Source organism: Convolutriloba macropyga, chromosome 6 (assembly GCF_964194025.1).
Source record: "Convolutriloba macropyga chromosome 6, txConMacr16.3, whole genome shotgun sequence".
Classification (NCBI taxonomy): Eukaryota; Metazoa; Xenacoelomorpha; order Acoela; family Convolutidae; genus Convolutriloba; species Convolutriloba macropyga.
In genome coordinates this window covers 45,769,499-45,786,588 of record NC_134473.1, presented here as the reverse complement: position 1 = coordinate 45,786,588, position 17,090 = coordinate 45,769,499, and the positions used below count along the sequence as shown (strand labels likewise).

General features: G+C 36.1%; 2 protein-coding genes across 2 annotated transcripts in view; one reads left to right on the top strand and one right to left on the bottom strand.

The window, feature by feature from the left end:
- LOC142341703 (uncharacterized) overlaps positions 1 to 3,472 on the bottom strand; it is a 70,322-nt gene extending 66,850 nt beyond the window's left edge. The window contains exon 1 of the mRNA XM_075392859.1: positions 2,986 to 3,472. Coding sequence (XP_075248974.1) covers positions 2,986 to 3,161 — 176 coding nt within the window. The 5' untranslated portion in view covers positions 3,162 to 3,472. The remainder of the gene's footprint in view (positions 1 to 2,985) is intronic.
- The window catches only part of LOC142341328 (small G protein signaling modulator 2-like), a 318,101-nt gene that overhangs the window by 199,489 nt on the left and 101,522 nt on the right, over positions 1 to 17,090 (top strand). The window contains exons 9-12 of the mRNA XM_075392253.1: positions 5,371 to 5,598; positions 13,028 to 13,257; positions 13,364 to 13,623; positions 14,008 to 14,419. Coding sequence (XP_075248368.1) covers positions 5,371 to 5,598; positions 13,028 to 13,257; positions 13,364 to 13,623; positions 14,008 to 14,419 — 1,130 coding nt within the window. The remainder of the gene's footprint in view (positions 1 to 5,370; positions 5,599 to 13,027; positions 13,258 to 13,363; positions 13,624 to 14,007; positions 14,420 to 17,090) is intronic.

Sequence of the window (17,090 nt, the reverse complement as noted above, 5' to 3'; positions counted from 1 at the left end):
TTATTTGTGTTTTCTAAGATAATTAGCTATTTTTGAGTTTCTCGTTGTTTTTTGCTCGTTTCGCCAATTTTTTTGTCACCTTACTGAATCTGAATAATCATCAGATCAGTCATTGGTTGCCAATGAGACCAATAGTCGGGTGAATATTTCAGTTCACAGCCAATGATATGTATGACTTTGAGACAAATCTGTTTTCAAAAATATTAGAGAAAAGGTGCTAAGTTTTGAATCTTGTCTCCATTTGGCATTTTGTCAAGTTTCCGCCTGACTGAACTGCTAATGATTGTTTCATGACCGCTAACGATGTATTTTTGAGCTGTGAATAAAGATTTAACTCTGTCTTCTCTGTTTTTCTTATTTTGACTCCCAAAATTTCCAAAAAGTTCCTGATTGCAATGCCTGGTGTTTTGACAAGCTTGTTGCACTGTGTAATCATTCTAAGCTTTGGTTATGTCTTTATTCAAATATGGTGTTGTCTTAAATAATAATTAAACTCTAGTAATTGGAGACAAATTTAATTGTTTTAAATATCTTTTGATTATGGTTCAGCATACAAGATCATGTGCTTTGCTGAATGTCAGTTTGATGTTACTAGGAAAATGTTTATTGCCAGGTCCCTAGTTAATTCAACTATTTGGATTGTAATTGGAGACTTGTCCTGCTATTGTTTTGGTAAGTTGTTTTTACACATTTTTCCATGACATTGAGCTTTTAATACGGATAAACAGTTAACGCCTAGTGGGTATTACGTTTCAGTAGAGGCCCTCAGCAAGCTTAAGTAATATTTGAAGTGCTTACAGTGCTGAACTGGCTAGGAAGACCCAAATTGGAGGTGTAAAAGTCATTTTGGACGTTTTTGAGCTTGATAGTGACTTGCAATTTTTTCCAGGTTTTTGCAATTTTTTTTTAACGTTTTTATTCAAATTATTAATCTTTAGAGGACAATGGAACTTTTTTACGGCTTGACAATGAGTAACTGTATAATTTTTTGGAAACAAACAAATGTTTGTGAAAATATTAGTATCACAAAATTTGCCTTTTCAATTGGTTACTTTTAGAGGCCAGTAAATCAAATTAAGATATTCAAATTAGAATATTGGATAGTGTCTGCTGGAGACAATGGATTAGTCTGGAAGATATTTATATCAGAAACTTCTGCGACTTTTCAATAAAATTTTTGTAATTTTTGGACCTTTCAGGCCAATAATGATTTTTGAAAATCAAAAATAGTCACTGGATAGATAATTTTTACAGGCAGTGAAATGGTTAAAGGGATATTTTTTGGAAAATTTGCTAAATTAACTATCTTTTCAATAGAATTTGCTTAAGTTTTTTGTCATCATTCAAATTTCCCATTCCTAAGGGGACCAATCAGCCTTTTTTCAACGCTTACGCGCGGGTGATGGTTTTGTCTCAATTGCACCCTCTTGGTTTTTAGGCAATGGGCTTCTAGAATCTTTAATAATGCTAATGTTTTTGCAATGCTAATGCATTTGTCTTAAAAGTGGCTAAATTTTTAATGTATAGTTAATAAGAACTACCGGTAAAATACAAGGTAATTTTGAGAGGTTTTGATCCCATAAAAGTCCTTCCCCTAAGCAAAGTACATACGCCCCTTCACCTCCGCCTCTCCCCCCCCCCCACCCCCCCCAAAAAACATTCCCTCATCCTACCCCCTACTACCCGTAGCCCCATCAACAACCCCTCCCCCCCCCCCCAACGTACACCCCACCTACCGCCCCCAAACCTACCTTCTTACCCAAACCAATCAACCCCCAAACCTATCCTACTCATCCTACCCCACCTACACTGAACCCAAATTAATAAATTGTCCTCAGCTTTCCATAGTTAGGCAATTTACTTTTGGTTTTTGTTATTTGCTTTTTTGACAGCTTCGTAGATCAGGCACGCTTAATTATATATTGTACGTCTCTGCGAGTCCAATCTGGTATTCTTCCGGCTGCTTTTTAATGCGATTTTCCGCTTTACCAATTTTTGTGTGACCCTTTTGACTTTTCGTCCTCAAAAAAGGGATTAATAGGTAGCGCCAGGAGGGCAATGAGTGGTTGAGCAGCTCTCTTAGATTCTGTCTCTAAGAATGTTATTCACTGAACCTGTTTTTGAGAAAATTTCATGGTGCAAAGGGTGATTTATATAGTTTAACCCCTCCCTCTGCATGCATATCGTTCAACTCGCAACAGCGCACCTCACCCTTCTCTCCTTCCCCACAACGCGTTCACCCAGGGCCCTTCAAGTAACTTAAGGCTAGCTTCCCTAACCCTTAGGTAGCTACTGACGAAGCTGACTGCTCGCCATTCTTTTGAAAGCAATTCGCCCGACAATAGTAGGTTATTTTTAATGATTTCCTGGCTGAATAAGCATCGTAATTCCAGTTCTTTAAATTATAGTAAGTTGAATATTACATCAGGCGACCTATTAGTTAGTGATTTTGAGCAATTATTGGAATCCACGAGTATGTTTTTCCTAAAACTTTGATGGTAATATGGTTTTCTGTAAGTAAACTCTTCTCGACTCCATTGCCTCCTACTAAATTTCTTTTGGCTGTTGGTTTTGAGCACGGAATTATTTTTCCGAAATCGGACCATCACTAATTAAATGGCCACAATTTGAACTGAGCTATGCGGTAACTGTCAATACTTAATGCGTTTTGGTTGTTATCCCAGTAAGCCATTGAATATGCTTAGGTTTTTGATGTTTTGTTATTTCTGTGTCATTTTGTCTGCGTAACACGTCATTATTTCTTACCACTGCAAAAAAGTAGGAGGTTAACAATATTAAACTTAATGGCTCTGATTGTGTATGCCTTTGGAATAATATTATTGAGGTTTTTGGTATTTTTATTCGGTCTTCTTAAATTTTCGTACGTCATTCTTTCGCGTTCCTGAAGATTTCATAGAATTTGCTCAGTCATTCACATCATTTTTCAATCCTGCAAAATTTATGAAGCTATAACTGATAATTTACCTGGTTAAGAATGCTGGGCTTCCGTATCGGGGGATCTCTTCTGTCAGGATGGGCTTATTGAACTCTGAACTGGATTGGGCGTCAGTGTTTATTTCACCCCTTCCAGCGATAGTCTGGCTCGTTTTTTCATACACTGAGTCATCATAGGGCATGCAATCGGACAACTGGTTACCCATGCTATCTTTCAATTTTGGTTCAAGATTCCGTCAAAAAATAAAATAAAAGCTAAACCTATCAAACGTTTTGTAGGGTTTGCTAAGTCTTTGTTTGAAAATCGTTGTCTTGAGTTTGAAACGAAATGAAAGTTGTGATAAAAACGACGTCTTAAATGCTTTTAATAGCAATTCGATTATGTGAACTCTCGAAGTTAAACAATTCTAAACTGAAGATAAACAATTAACTCCAAAAGTTCGGTAGTATTTTGAGTAAAAGAATTTTGTTGCCATTTATAAGTATGAGGCAATAGTTTGAGCTTGTTGACAAAAGGCAGTATCTCATTTTGGAATGCGGAGATTTATGTACTTGTCACTCATAGAATTTACTTCAATCGTCAGTAATGTATTTTGAATCGTGATCATGCGGTGATCGGGTTTCGATTAATTTGATTGGTGCAAAGTTTGATTATGGTCAGATCTAAATTTGGCCTTGCTTGCCTCTACCTATTTGCTGGTCGTCCTCGAATTGATAAAGTATAGGCTATGTCTACAGGCTTTTGTTTGATAAATTTTTAGTAGTCATTTTGTCCTTGAACATAGTAGATAGACAAAATGCAGTGGAGCTGTAGCGTCCGCAAACAACACTGTGAAGTTGTGTTATTAGTAGTTCTAAATCAGAGACAATTGCTTTAAATGTCAAATTAAAGCATATTGCATACTTTTCTCAAATTGACTATTTTTCTCAAATGAAGACAGAGCAAGTGGGGGAAAAATTAGAAAGAAAGGGACAATTGATGATCTATGATGTTAAACAAAACCTTGATAGTGATCTACCCAGTAATTTAGACGTTTTCTCACAAGTTGTCCTTATGAAGAACATTTTGTCAAATTTTGCGATATTCTTTGTATAGTGTATACTTTGTCCAATTCCAATTGAAGTAAATTGAATGACTGATCATGCTCTTTCTGAAAGTAAAATTGGATTATGACGTCCTAGTCGATTTACGTGTACAGTGAAAGACACGTGTACAGTGAGCCATTGTAGTTCCCACACACATAAATTTAACCATTTACCAAAAATGCGTCACAGCTGTGGAATTGACACTTCATGGCCAAGTGTCAATTGGTTTCGCCACTACATTGATTTTCAATTGCCGAACAAAGTTTGTTGTCAAAGAATGGAAAAGTTAAGTTTAGGCACTTCTTTTGCTCCCACGTAGGGCCGGTTGCCACACAATGAGATTGAGTAGAATACCATAATGAGATTTAGAGCCAAAGAACTGCCGCGATCTCATTGGTTGATCATGAACTCATTGCTTTATAGGCAATTTTTTGTGAAAGAATACTTACCAAATAGTGGTACGAGGGTCTCAATGGTCGCCACCTAACCCCGTCCTCAGGCCGAGTGGAGAGCTACGCGATCGCAAACCATGGATAATGACATCACGGCAACTGATTAATTTTCCATTTCTTATATTTGCTGTACTTGCGGTTCAAACCAATCAGATTAGTTGGCCAATGAAATTTAAGCCTTCGGCTCTGATTCCTATTTTCTCTCATTCGGCTGTGCTACCGTTGCGATCTAATTTTTATCTTCCTTGAATTCATTTTAATGGTCTATGGCTAGTTCTTATAACATTGTTTGAAACAGGCTATAATGAAGCGAGCCCTCGTCTGTCGTTAGAGAGCAATTTTTCTGATTAGCGAAATGATTCTCAAGGTTGCTGATACAAAGTGGTTCACGTTCTGTAGCTGGCACTCTGTAATAAATGACGTTAAAAAACAAATAGGAAATCAACGGATTGATTTCACTCGTGAAAGCATTATTACCGCAGTCAAATCTAGCACAAGTAAAATTCCCGATTTGAGTTATTCAAGCTTGGTTAATTGATAAATATACATACAACTACATAACATCTAGTAGTAGGGGTCATCTAATAAGTGGAAAGAAATGAAGAAATGAGTTTAATTACGCAATTGAAACCCATGGTTTCCATTAATAAACTAGTACAGAAACGGTTTCATGGTTGTTTCATTAATAAATAATTGATTGATAAATATGTTTCTGCAAGTAGTGCAGAGCTGCATAGGATATATTATTTTAACTGTATATATCTCTTTTATGAAATGTTGAAAAATTGTTTATCTATAAGCTTGCTGTATTTTAGTGCGAGGCAACCACTCGTAGAGCTTTATTTTAGATGTTGTGAGTGAGTTGCGTACCTTTCAGGATCTTGCAAGAACGGCGTGGAGTCAAATGAGCAGCCGGGTGCGTTAAATGAGAAATTGGACGCCTCCTCCAAAGCAACTGCAACGCAACTAGCAACGAGTGACGTGACCTCTGCCTCTGATTTGCTCTTAATGAAGAGTGGTGTTGGCGTTGGAGGAGAAAAAGAGAACATTGAGAAGTTATGCTATTCCATGAAGAGACAGATCTTAGCCAGGGCATTCTACGGGTGTAAGCTTATTGAGCGATTTTGATACATATTTTTTTCTACTTTTTGTCACATCTATCCTGCTACTTTGTTTTTTTGATCTTGACTTCTGTGGCATTGATGTAAGACTATACTTTCTCTTCCTCTAAGGTGTTTGGTTGTCTGCTAGCGTGATAGTTGCTTGCTTCAGTTTTTGTCTCCCGAATTTAAAAAATGTAACTCCGCCGTGTCAATGTTTGTTCAATGAAATTCAAACCTTTTCAGGTATTGTCATGTGTTTTGTCCATTGTGTTAGTATAAGGAATATTTTATAAAGCATAACGTCACGACATTTATAGTTACTGGAAAAGTTTTATTATAACTACGAAGCTGTAAGCTGAGCGTAGCTATATTGCGTCTTTCCTGTTTTTTTTACAGTTCGAAAGCTATGGATTGTATTGGTGCGCTGTCTTGTTTTGAAAGATCGGTTCACACAATTTTTGACTTTTTGATTTCAATGAGATGTCACAATTAGAGGAGTGATTTTAATCACACTGAAGTAGTAACAGGAACGAAAGCACCGGCAGTTGCTGTTTCTAATTGCTCTTGAACGAAGTTCATAGCAATTATTGTAAACGTGTGTGTCTTTTTTATGCAGAATTTTTGCTTGACAGTTTTGACTTTTAGCGTGACTTTTACGCCCTTGACTTTTTGCGTTTCGCGTGATCTAAAATTCCCTCTCAATCACAATTTCAAGCAGCTGAGCTCAATTGGCGGCAATTTAACACTAAAAGTCAACTGAAAAGTGCGCCGAAACCGGTGCCATTTTTCACTTTAAATCTTAATAGTGGTATATGTTAACCTCTAATGTGGTTATTTGAAGCCCAGTATTGAACTTCTTAGTCCCATTTAGGCTCCCCCCCCGACTGAAGCAGGCTGCAATTGATTAGAGCTCCCACTAGTCGTTCGAGAGGAATTCTTCCGACGTTTAGTCGGTTATGTTTTCGAACTGCCTTAAAGCTAGCGTGAGAAATTAATATTAGCCTCCCTCATTTAAGTCGGCGGGTATACCGTGTGTATTTTTTGAAAGTCGGCAAACATAAAAACGGTTGTGTTTTGCATTAGTTCAAACCTTGTTCAAAATTTGCATGAAATCTTTCTGACTTCTCTAGGCCAGCTTTCCTTAACTCCCATCCTGCTCAACGTGCTTTTAAAGAATTGTTTCAGCGAAACACTCTAGAGTCAACAGAATCAGTATTGAAAAATGAAATCAAAAAAGAAATTGGATAAACCCATGAAGCCCAATTTTAGATGCCCGCTATTTATAGCTCTTATGTTTAGTCTAATAACTCTTAGGTTAACCTTTCTGATTCCTTTTGGCATTGATACTAGTACTAGCCACTGTGTCCTCTCATTGAGAACCAAAAGGGTGTCTAACTACGAAGTCCAATAAAAATAGTTTGAACTTTCAAAATGTATTTGATCAACGATCATTTTTTTGCTCGGTCCATCCCAATCGGTGTTATGGAAATCAATGGCGGCTGTTTTCCGGCAATCAGTCGAGTATGTTTTTATTCTCACTTAGTGCAATCATTGACAATTGTTATCGACTTTCTAATGAGGCGCAATTGAAATTATTGAATGTATTCAATCGATTGATAATTGTTTTTTAACCTTAACTTTTGTTTCAAGAATTGAAAATTAATTTTTGAATTTACCTGTATTTGTTGTCTTATGGTTTAGAATGGCAAGCCTCATGTTTTTATGAAGCATAATTGAAAGTATTTCATGGTTTCAGGTCATTGCTAATGGTTTTTGAGAATATTTTATTACTTATTTTCAAAGAAAATGTGAATTTTTAAGTTTTGACAATTTTTCTGCCTTATTTAGTATCTGTAATTACAAAGCTCATACCCTTTTTATTGAAGTAACTGGGTTTAATTTGTTGTTCCAGCTTTTAGTTATTGTGTTTCTGTCTTTAACTATACTTGTTGTATGAAAATATTAGTGACTTTTTGTTTTTTGACCATGTTTGCTGTCGTCTTTGCTGTCTCACCACATAGTATCATTCATGACAACCCTCATCAGCTTTCGTCTTAGGCATAATTGAAACAGATGTTGTTCAGTTTTATTTTAAGGATATTTTTTGCTTTCACACTTGTTTTCAGAATCAATTTTGAGTTTTGCCTATATTTCGTTCATTTGTTATGTTATCAATTAGTTCCATTGAAACAAGACATGTGCTTTTGTTTTTATAACGAGTTATAGCTCAAATTATTCAAAAGCGTTTGTTTTTTTGATATCTAATTTTTTCTCACCTTCACACTGCCATGTTGTAAAGGTGCTTTCTCAACGTGATTATGATGCGAAGAATTTGAACATCTGAATATGTTTGTGATTATTGTGTTGTAACTGTTTTCTAAAATCTTTTCTCATTTTGTAAGGTTTCACTTTTTTATGTCTTTCTTTATCTTCAATTTTGTTTCTCATTTGTTTTCCTTGGCCTTAAAAGCAGCAACTTGCTGCTTCTTTTTGTGTCTTCGTGCTTAGGATCGTTCTCCTTAATGGTTTATTGACTTATTGTTTTTAGCTTTAGTTATTTTGACACAAGTAGTTTTCCAAAACATGTATTATTTTTTAAGTACATTTTCATGTACATGCGGACATATGTTTGAAATTTTACTCCCTAATAGCCGCCCTCATCTTCTCAGCCGGCTATTATTGCGCTCCTATTTTTTTGCGATCGCAAACCATGGATAATGACGTCACGGCAATTGATTAATTTTCCATTTCTTATATTTGCTGTACTTGCGGTTCAAACCAATCAGATTAGTTGGCCAATGAAATTTAAGCCTTCGGCTCTGATTCCTATTTTCTCTCATTCGGCTGTGCTACCGTTGCGATCTAATTTTTATCTTCCTTGAATTCATTTTAATGGTCTATGGCTAGTTCTTATAACATTGTTTGAAACAGGCTATAATGAAGCGAGCCCTCGTCTGTCGTTAGAGAGCAATTTTTCTGATTAGCGAAATGATTCTCAAAGTTGCTGATACAAAGTGGTTCACGTTCTGTAGCTGGCACTCTGTAATAAATGACGTTAAAAAACAAATAGGAAATCAACGGATTGATTTCACTCGTGAAAGCATTATTACCGCAGTCAAATCTAGCACAAGTAAAATTCCCGATTTGAGTTATTCAAGCTTGGTTAATTGATAAATATACATACAACTACATAACATCTAGTAGTAGGGGTCATCTAATAAGTGGAAAGAAATGAAGAAATGAGTTTAATTACGCAATTGAAACCCATGGTTTCCATTAATAAACTAGTACAGAAACGGTTTCATGGTTGTTTCATTAATAAATAATTGATTGATAAATATGTTTCTGCAAGTAGTGCAGAGCTGCATAGGATATATTATTTTAACTGTATATATCTCTTTTATGAAATGTTGAAAAATTGTTTATCTATAAGCTTGCTGTATTTTAGTGCGAGGCAACCACTCGTAGAGCTTTATTTTAGATGTTGTGAGTGAGTTGCGTACCTTTCAGGATCTTGCAAGAACGGCGTGGAGTCAAATGAGCAGCCGGGTGCGTTAAATGAGAAATTGGACGCCTCCTCCAAAGCAACTGCAACGCAACTAGCAACGAGTGACGTGACCTCTGCCTCTGATTTGCTCTTAATGAAGAGTGGTGTTGGCGTTGGAGGAGAAAAAGAGAACATTGAGAAGTTATGCTATTCCATGAAGGGACAGATCTTAGCCAGGGCGTTCTACGGGTGTAAGCTTATTGAGCGATTTTGATACAGATTTTTTTCTATTTTTTGTCACATCTATCCTGCTACTTTGTTTTTTTGATCTTGACTTCTGTGGCATTGGTGTAAGACTATACTTTCTCTTCCTTTAAGGTGTTTGGTTGTCTGCTAGCGTGATAGTTGCTTGCTTCAGTTTTTGTCTCCCGAATTTTAAAAATGTAACTCCGCCGTGTCAATGTTTGTTCAATGAAATTCAAACCTTTTCAGGTATTGTCATGTGTTTTGTCCATTGTGTTATGATAAGGAATATTTTATAAAGCATAACGTCACGACATTTATAGTTACTGGAAAAGTTTTATTATAGCTACGAAGGTGTAAGCTGAGCGTAGCTATATTGCGTCTTTCCTGTTTTTTTACAGTTCGAAAGCTATGGATTGTATTGGTGCGCTGTCTTGTTTTGAAAGATCGGTTCACACAATTTTTGACTTTTTGATTTCAATGAGATGGCACAATTAGAGGAGTGATTTCAATCACGCTGAAGTAGTAACAGGAACGAAAGCACCGGCAGTTGCTGTTTCTAATTGCTCTTGAACGAAGTTCATAGCAATTATTGTAAACGTGTGTGTCTTTTTTATGCAGAATTTTTGCTTGACGGTTTTGACTTTTAGTGTGACTTTTACGCCCTTGACTTTTTGCGTTTCGCGTGATCTAAAATTCCCTCTCAGTAACAATTTCAAGCAGCTGAGCTCAATTGGCGGCAATTTAACACTAAAAGTCAACTGAAAAGTGCGCCGAAACCGGTGCCATTTTTCACTTTAAATCTTAATAGTGGTATATGTTAACCTCTAATGTGGTTATTTGAAGCCCAGTATTGAACTTCTTAGTCCCATTTAGGCTCCCCCCCCCCCGACTGAAGCAGGCTGCAATTGATTAGAGCTCCCACTAGTCGTTCGAGAGGAATTCTTCCGACGTTTAGTCGGTTATGTTTTCGAACTGCCTTAAAGCTGGCGTGAGAAATTAATATTAGCCTCCCTCATTTAAGTCGGCGGGTATACCGTGTGTATTTTTTGAAAGTCGGCAAACATAAAAACGGTTGTGTTTTGCATTAGTTCAAACCTTGTTCAAAATTTGCATGAAATCTTTCTGACTTCTCTAGGCCAGCTTTCCTTAACTCCCATCCTGCTCAACGTGCTTTTAAAGAATTGTTTCAGCGAAACACTCTAGAGTCAACAGAATCGGTATTGAAAATTGAAATCAAAAAAGAAATTGGATAAACCCATGAAGCCCAATTTTAGATGCCCGCTATTTATAGCTCTTATGTTTAGTCTAATAACTCTTAGGTTAACCTTTCTGATTCCTTTTGGCATTGATACTAGTACTAGCCACTGTGTCCTCTCATTGAGAACCAAAAGGGTGTCTAACTACGAAGTCCAATAAAAATAGTTTGAACTTTCAAAATGTATTTGATCAACGATCTTTTTTTTTGCTCGGTCCACCCCAATCGGTGTTATGGAAATCAATGGCGGCTGTTTTCCGGCAATCAGTCGAGTATGTTTTTATTCTCACTTAGTGCAATCATTGACAATTGTTATCGACTTTCTAATGAGGCGCAATTGAAATTATTGAATGTATTCAATCGATTGATAATTGTTTTTTTAACCTTAACTTTTGTTTCAAGAATTGAAAATTAATTTTTGAATTTACCTGTATTTGTTGTCTTATGGTTTAGAATGGCAAGCCTCATCTTTTTATGAAGCATAATTGAAAGTATTTCATGGTTTCAGGTCATTGCTAATGGTTTTTGAGAATATTCTATTACTTATTTTCAAAAAAATGTGAATTTTTAAGTTTTGACATTTTTTCTGCCTTGTTATTTAGTATCTGTAATTACAAAGCTCATACCCTTTTTATTGAAGTAACTGGGTTTAATTTGTTGTTCCAGCTTTTAGTTATTGTGTTTCTGTCTTTAACTCTACTTGTTGTATGAAAATATTAGTGACTTTTTGTGTTTTGACCATGTTTGCTGTCGTCTTTGCTGTCTCGCCACATAGTATCATTCATGACAACCCTCTTCAGCTTTCGTCTTAGGCATAATTGAAACAGATGTTGTTCAGTTTGATTTTAAGGATTTTTTTTGCTTTCACACTTGTTTTCAGAATCAATTTTTAGTTTTGCCTATATTTCGTTCATTTGTTATGTTATCAATTAGTTCCATTGAAACAAGACATGTGCTTTTGTTTTTATAACGAGTTATAGCTCAAATTATTAAAAAGCGTTTGTTTTTTTGATATCTAATTTTTTCTCACCTTCACACTGTCATGTTGTAAAGATGCTTTCTCAACGCGATTATGATGCGAAGAATTTGAATATCTGAATATGTTTGTGATTATTGTGTTGTAAATGTTATTTCTAAAATCTTTTCTCATTTTGTAAGGTTTCACTTTTTTATGTCTTTCTTTATTTTCAACTTTGTTTCTCATTTGTTTTCCTTGACCTTAAAAGCAGCAACTTGCTGCTTCTTCTTGGGTCTTCGTGCTTAGGATCGTTCTCCTTAATGGTTTATTGACTTATTGTTTTTAGCTTTAGTTATTTTGACACAACTAGTTTTCCAAAACATGTATTATTTTAGTACATTTTCATGTACATGCGGCCATATGTTTGAAATTTTACTCCTTAATAGCCGCCCTCATCTTCTCAGCCGGCTATTATGGCGCTCCTATTTTTTTTTTACTTCGTCGAACTTTTTTTCGCTTTACCATTTTGCCGCTTTTTCGACATTTTGCGTGAAATCTTTTTGACTTCTGTAGGCTAGTTTCTCTCTTCTCTCATTCTGCAAAAAATGAATTTGAACATCAGTTGATCAGCAAAGCAATTCAAAATGAACAGAGTCAGTATAAAAAATTGAAGTCAGAAATAGAAACGGGATAAACCCATAAAGCCCAATTTTAGATGCCCGCTATTTGAACGTCGTTCCTATAAGTCTTAGTTACCATCTCTAATGCTTATTGGTATTGATAGTAGCCCCTGTAGCCTCTCTCTAAGAAACAGAAGTACGTTATGTTCAACTACGAAATGCCATCAAAATAAATCGGACTTAAAAATGTTTTTGTACAAAAATCTTTTTCAATATCTTCTATTCTTTCAATCCCAATCATGCTTATTGGAATCAACGGCGGCTGTTTTCCGGCAATCTGCCGGGTATGTTTTGTTTAGTCGCCTAATGCTCTTTTTTCGTTTAAATTGTATTCACACAGCAAAGCTGAAAGTCCTTTTCTAATTCACTTCTCATTAAGAACATCTGTGGGCGTGACGTCATTTCTCACTCTATCTGGCAAAAGTTTTTAGGTTATTAGCGTGATTGATTTTGATCATGCGTCTTACCTCACTCGACAAAATGGCTTCTGAACTTTCAAGTTTAGGTTTAATTTGAACGAATTTCAGATCTAAGAAATTTATACGTGTAATAAAGGTCCTTAATAAAAGGCTTCTATTTAAAACTTTTTTTACTTTGCAGTGAGTTTTTTACAGTTTTTTATCGACAACTTTTTCAACTCATTTCTCTGTGTTTCTATCTTTGTTATTCCGCACGCAAGTCTCTTTAACAGCTATTTTGGCAGTCTGCCGGCTGTATTTAAAGATATCGCTGTTTTTTTAAATGCAGTCTCTGGTATTCTGGTGGTTTTTACGGACACTTTCCTTCGAAATCCACTAAATTTTAGGGCTAACGTACGTGCGTCATCTGAAAACGGTTCGAACCCATCTGTCGTGTCTGGTGTCCGCTCCCAGGCACCACTCATGGAAACAGGAAGCAGCTGTGGGTGGCGACAAAGACAGCGGCAGAAAGGTATCGGAATCAGAATTGGCACACCAACTTTGGGCACATGATCTAGCCAAGTACAGCGGAGGACTGAGCGCTGCTATTTGGAATGATTGGGACAAAACAAATCAGGTAAGTATTTTTTAATAAACTAAACCGAATTTGAGAAGCAGTTCGGAAGATGTAGACCTTGTAGTTTAATATATGAAGTAGATTTGCTGTTCTCATTATTTTTTAGCTGGGAGCTCGCAGCTGTGATATTCTGAAGTATGTGTACTATGGAGGCATGGAGCACTGTTTGCGCTCAACAGTCTGGTTGTACCTGCTGGGTCATTATCCCCTGGAGAATCACCCCCAGCGACAGAGTAACCCCAACCATGCAGGGGGCAATGCTAGAAGAAGTGAGATTGATATGAGGGCACAGGAGAGGTATGAACGAGTGCTGGCTGAGTGGGAGCTGGCGGAGAGAGAGTATATGGCTTCCAAAACTACCCCAATGTAAGTTATCATCTTTCCTTCATCTATTAGGGGTATCGTTATCATTTGTAAGGTGATAACCTGTTTCGATAAGACAAAGGAGTAAATATTGGGATCCCAAGTTGCCTTTTAGTTAATTTAGGAAGCGGAATGTGAAGTGCATTGCTGAGGCAACTGAGGTGGGAAGTATTATAACGGCTGTCAACAATTTATGTACTGGAGTTTTCGGTAATAGATTTTGGAAGTAATTCATGAAGAAAATTTTGTCCTCGTAAAAAGAGGGCTCAAATTGTGTCAGTTGTAAAACACAATGAATTGAGAAGCCGAACTGGACGTTTCTTCAAAAGGGCTCAATGCGTGGCAGGTTTTTGCAATAAAATAAAATCTGAGACTTAATTGTTGCAGATCAACAATCAGTCCATCCAGCACTGCTCAAATCACAACCCCAGAAGAAGAGTCCACTCCGAGCAAAACGTCATCAACTGGGAGCCGGTTGAACTTGGATGACCCCTCCTTCTCAACTGCTTCCAAACTGTCTTCCTCCACATATGATACTCTGGCCAATATCACCGAGGAGGAAGACAACGAGCAAGAGGATAATTTTGAGAAGACAGGAACTACTACTACAGGGTCTACTTATCGTCAGCCAATCAGATGCGATGGGGAGACAGCGAATCTCAGCATTGATTTGTCAGTTGAGGATGAGTACCAATACAACCCCGCAAGTTATCGCTCCTCTGTCAATGACAATGAGGTTTTGGCTACTGGAGGCTCAGAGTTGAACACCAGGGACAAATTGTCGTCTAGACAATTTGATGTAAGTGGAAAAGTTTGAAACTAATATGTACTGGTTACCTTCGTTGGTCCGACCCACTTTAGTGGATCAGGAGCTATATGCTAGTGTTTTTTTTGTTCAGTCAATTTTGAGTAGTGCGTTTGGTTGTGGATCGGGAGTTCAATGGTTCGAATCCCGGCGGCGGAAAGGTTTTTTGCACCCATAAAGAAAACCTGATCTAGGCTACAGTCCCTAAATTAAATTGCCTTGCCTGTCGTTAAAGAGCAATTCTTCTGACATTTTTCGGTTCGTTTTTTGTTAATTTTTTAGCTTTTTTCTATTAAATTCTTCTTTTTTGGATCTAACAGCCGTCTTTTTCCAAAAACAAGTTAATATGGCAACTTCACTTGGATAATTCATGTACTAAACGCCTCTTTTTACCTCTATGAAAAATTTTAATAAAATTGTACATATGGTAATCCGATTTTGGTAGTTTTATTTTTTTACTTTTCTCAGTTTCTTGCATGTATTTCGGTTTTAATTAGTAGAAATAGTCTTTTTGTGCAGCACCAGGGATTTTAATTTCTTTTCAATAAAAATTCATTCAGTTTTTGGTGTTAGGTTTTTGAAGAACAGTTAAAAAAAGTTTTCAATAAATGCAGTCTTAAAAATTTGTTGACAATTTTTTTTGCAAAATGTTTCGTATGTTTGCATTGTGTTTACTTTTTTGTTCTCTTCAGGAGCATGGCTCGTTGTGGTTTCCCCGTCTTGAATGCTGAACAATGAAATTTATTCGTTTTTCTTGATTTTTTATTTGATTTTTAACTTTCAAAAATCAAGAATTAGTCTTTTTGCTACAGTTTTTTTAATAGCCGCCCTCATCTTGCAGCCGTCTATTATTTCGCTCCTTTTTTTACTTCGTCGAACTTTTTTTCGCTTTACCATTTTGCCGCTTTTTCGACATTTTGCGTGAAATCTTTTTGACTTATTAGGCTAGTTTCTCTCTTCTCTCATTCTGCAAAAAGTGGATTTGAACATCAGTTGCTCCGCAAAGCAATTCAAAATGAACAGAGTCAGTATAAAAAATTGAAGTCAGAAATAGAAAAGGGAGAAACCCATAAAGCCCAATTTTAGATGCCCGCTATTTGAACGTCGTTCCTATAAGTCTTAGTTACCATCTCTAGTGCTTATTGGTATTGATAGTAGCCCCTGTAGCCTCTCTCTAAGAAACAGAAAAATTGAATGACTTCAGCGTTTTCTTAGATTTTCGTCATTTCTTTGGTTTGCAATTGAGTTCATTCAACATACGGCAGTACTGAGAGTTTGCTAGAAAGCCTTTTTCCAAAATTTCGACATACTGCATTATATTCTTTTTTTTTGAGGTCTTATTATTTTTTTAAATGATTTTTTTCCTTTGAATATTATTCTGTTGCTTATGTCTTTTCTATGATTAATTTAATTTTTGATTTTGTATGAAATCGTTTTGTCGAACATATATAAAACAAGGAAGAAGTATGTATTTTTGTCTTAATTGTAGTGAGAAGAAATCTAATTGTAGTGGTTTTATGATTCTTAAATTTGCGCATTCTTTTTTTTGAAAAATGTAACTTTCTAAATTAAGATTTTTAAAAGTTTCTAGATTATTGTCGTTTGCTTTCGCGATCTTTTCGTGACTGGAATCATGAATTGTTTTAGGGTAATTGATAGCCCCCTCATTGTTTTGAGCCTATCAGTTTTGTTACGAGCCTAATTTTTTCGGACTTCAACGTTATCAAACATTTTCTATAATATAAAATTCTGCTGCATTTTGTTTCTCTTGGAGACAGTGGTTTGAATTTCACCAATTTTTAGATCAAACGTGAGGAGGCAATGAGTTAATGGTTCAGTACTAAAGATAATGGCTTCAGCTGCACTTACGGTTTTCTCTGAAGTTTTGACGCTTCGAGTCGCTTCCGGAATTCTTCCGGCTGTTTTTTTACCGGAAGTACTATTCGTTCAGACGCTGTTTTGACCTAAAAGCGAAAGGGAGAAAATTACCGCGTGAACTAATTTTGTTCTCAGCGAGAGAAGTTTTTTGATCGTGCGCTGCGTCTAGTGAATGACTTTTTGACTTTGAAAAGTAGTTTTTGGCTGAATGGCACCTATAGATAACCGTTTTTAGCCGTTTTTCGCCTAATTGGCCCAGTTTTGCTTGTAATTTGGTTTTTTGTAGAAATGATTTTGATTCGATGCTATATTGAAATGTAAACCTCGGAAATTGATACCACAGTGGGTTGTGTTTTTTAGTTAATTTCTAGCTTTTTTCTATTAATTTCGTTTTGGATCTTACAGCCGTCTTTTTTCCAAAAATAAGTTAATATGGCAACTTCATTTCGATAATTCTTATATTCAACGCCTCTTGCTACCTCTATGGAATTTTAAATAAAATTGTACATGTGGTAATCCGATTTTGTTAGTTCTTTTTCCAATTTTTCTCAGTTTCTTGTTTGTTTTATGGTTTTATTTACTAGAAAATCTTTTTGTGCAACACCAGGGACTTCAATTTCATTTCTCTAAAAATTCATTTCTTACTTAGCGGTAATTTATTGAAAAAAATTGTTCTTTAGTTCTGTTCAGGAGGATGGATCTTTGTCTCGGATGACTCATTGTCTTTTCTATATCTCGAATGCTGAACAATGAAATGTTTTCGTTTTTCTTGATTTTTTAAATTTGA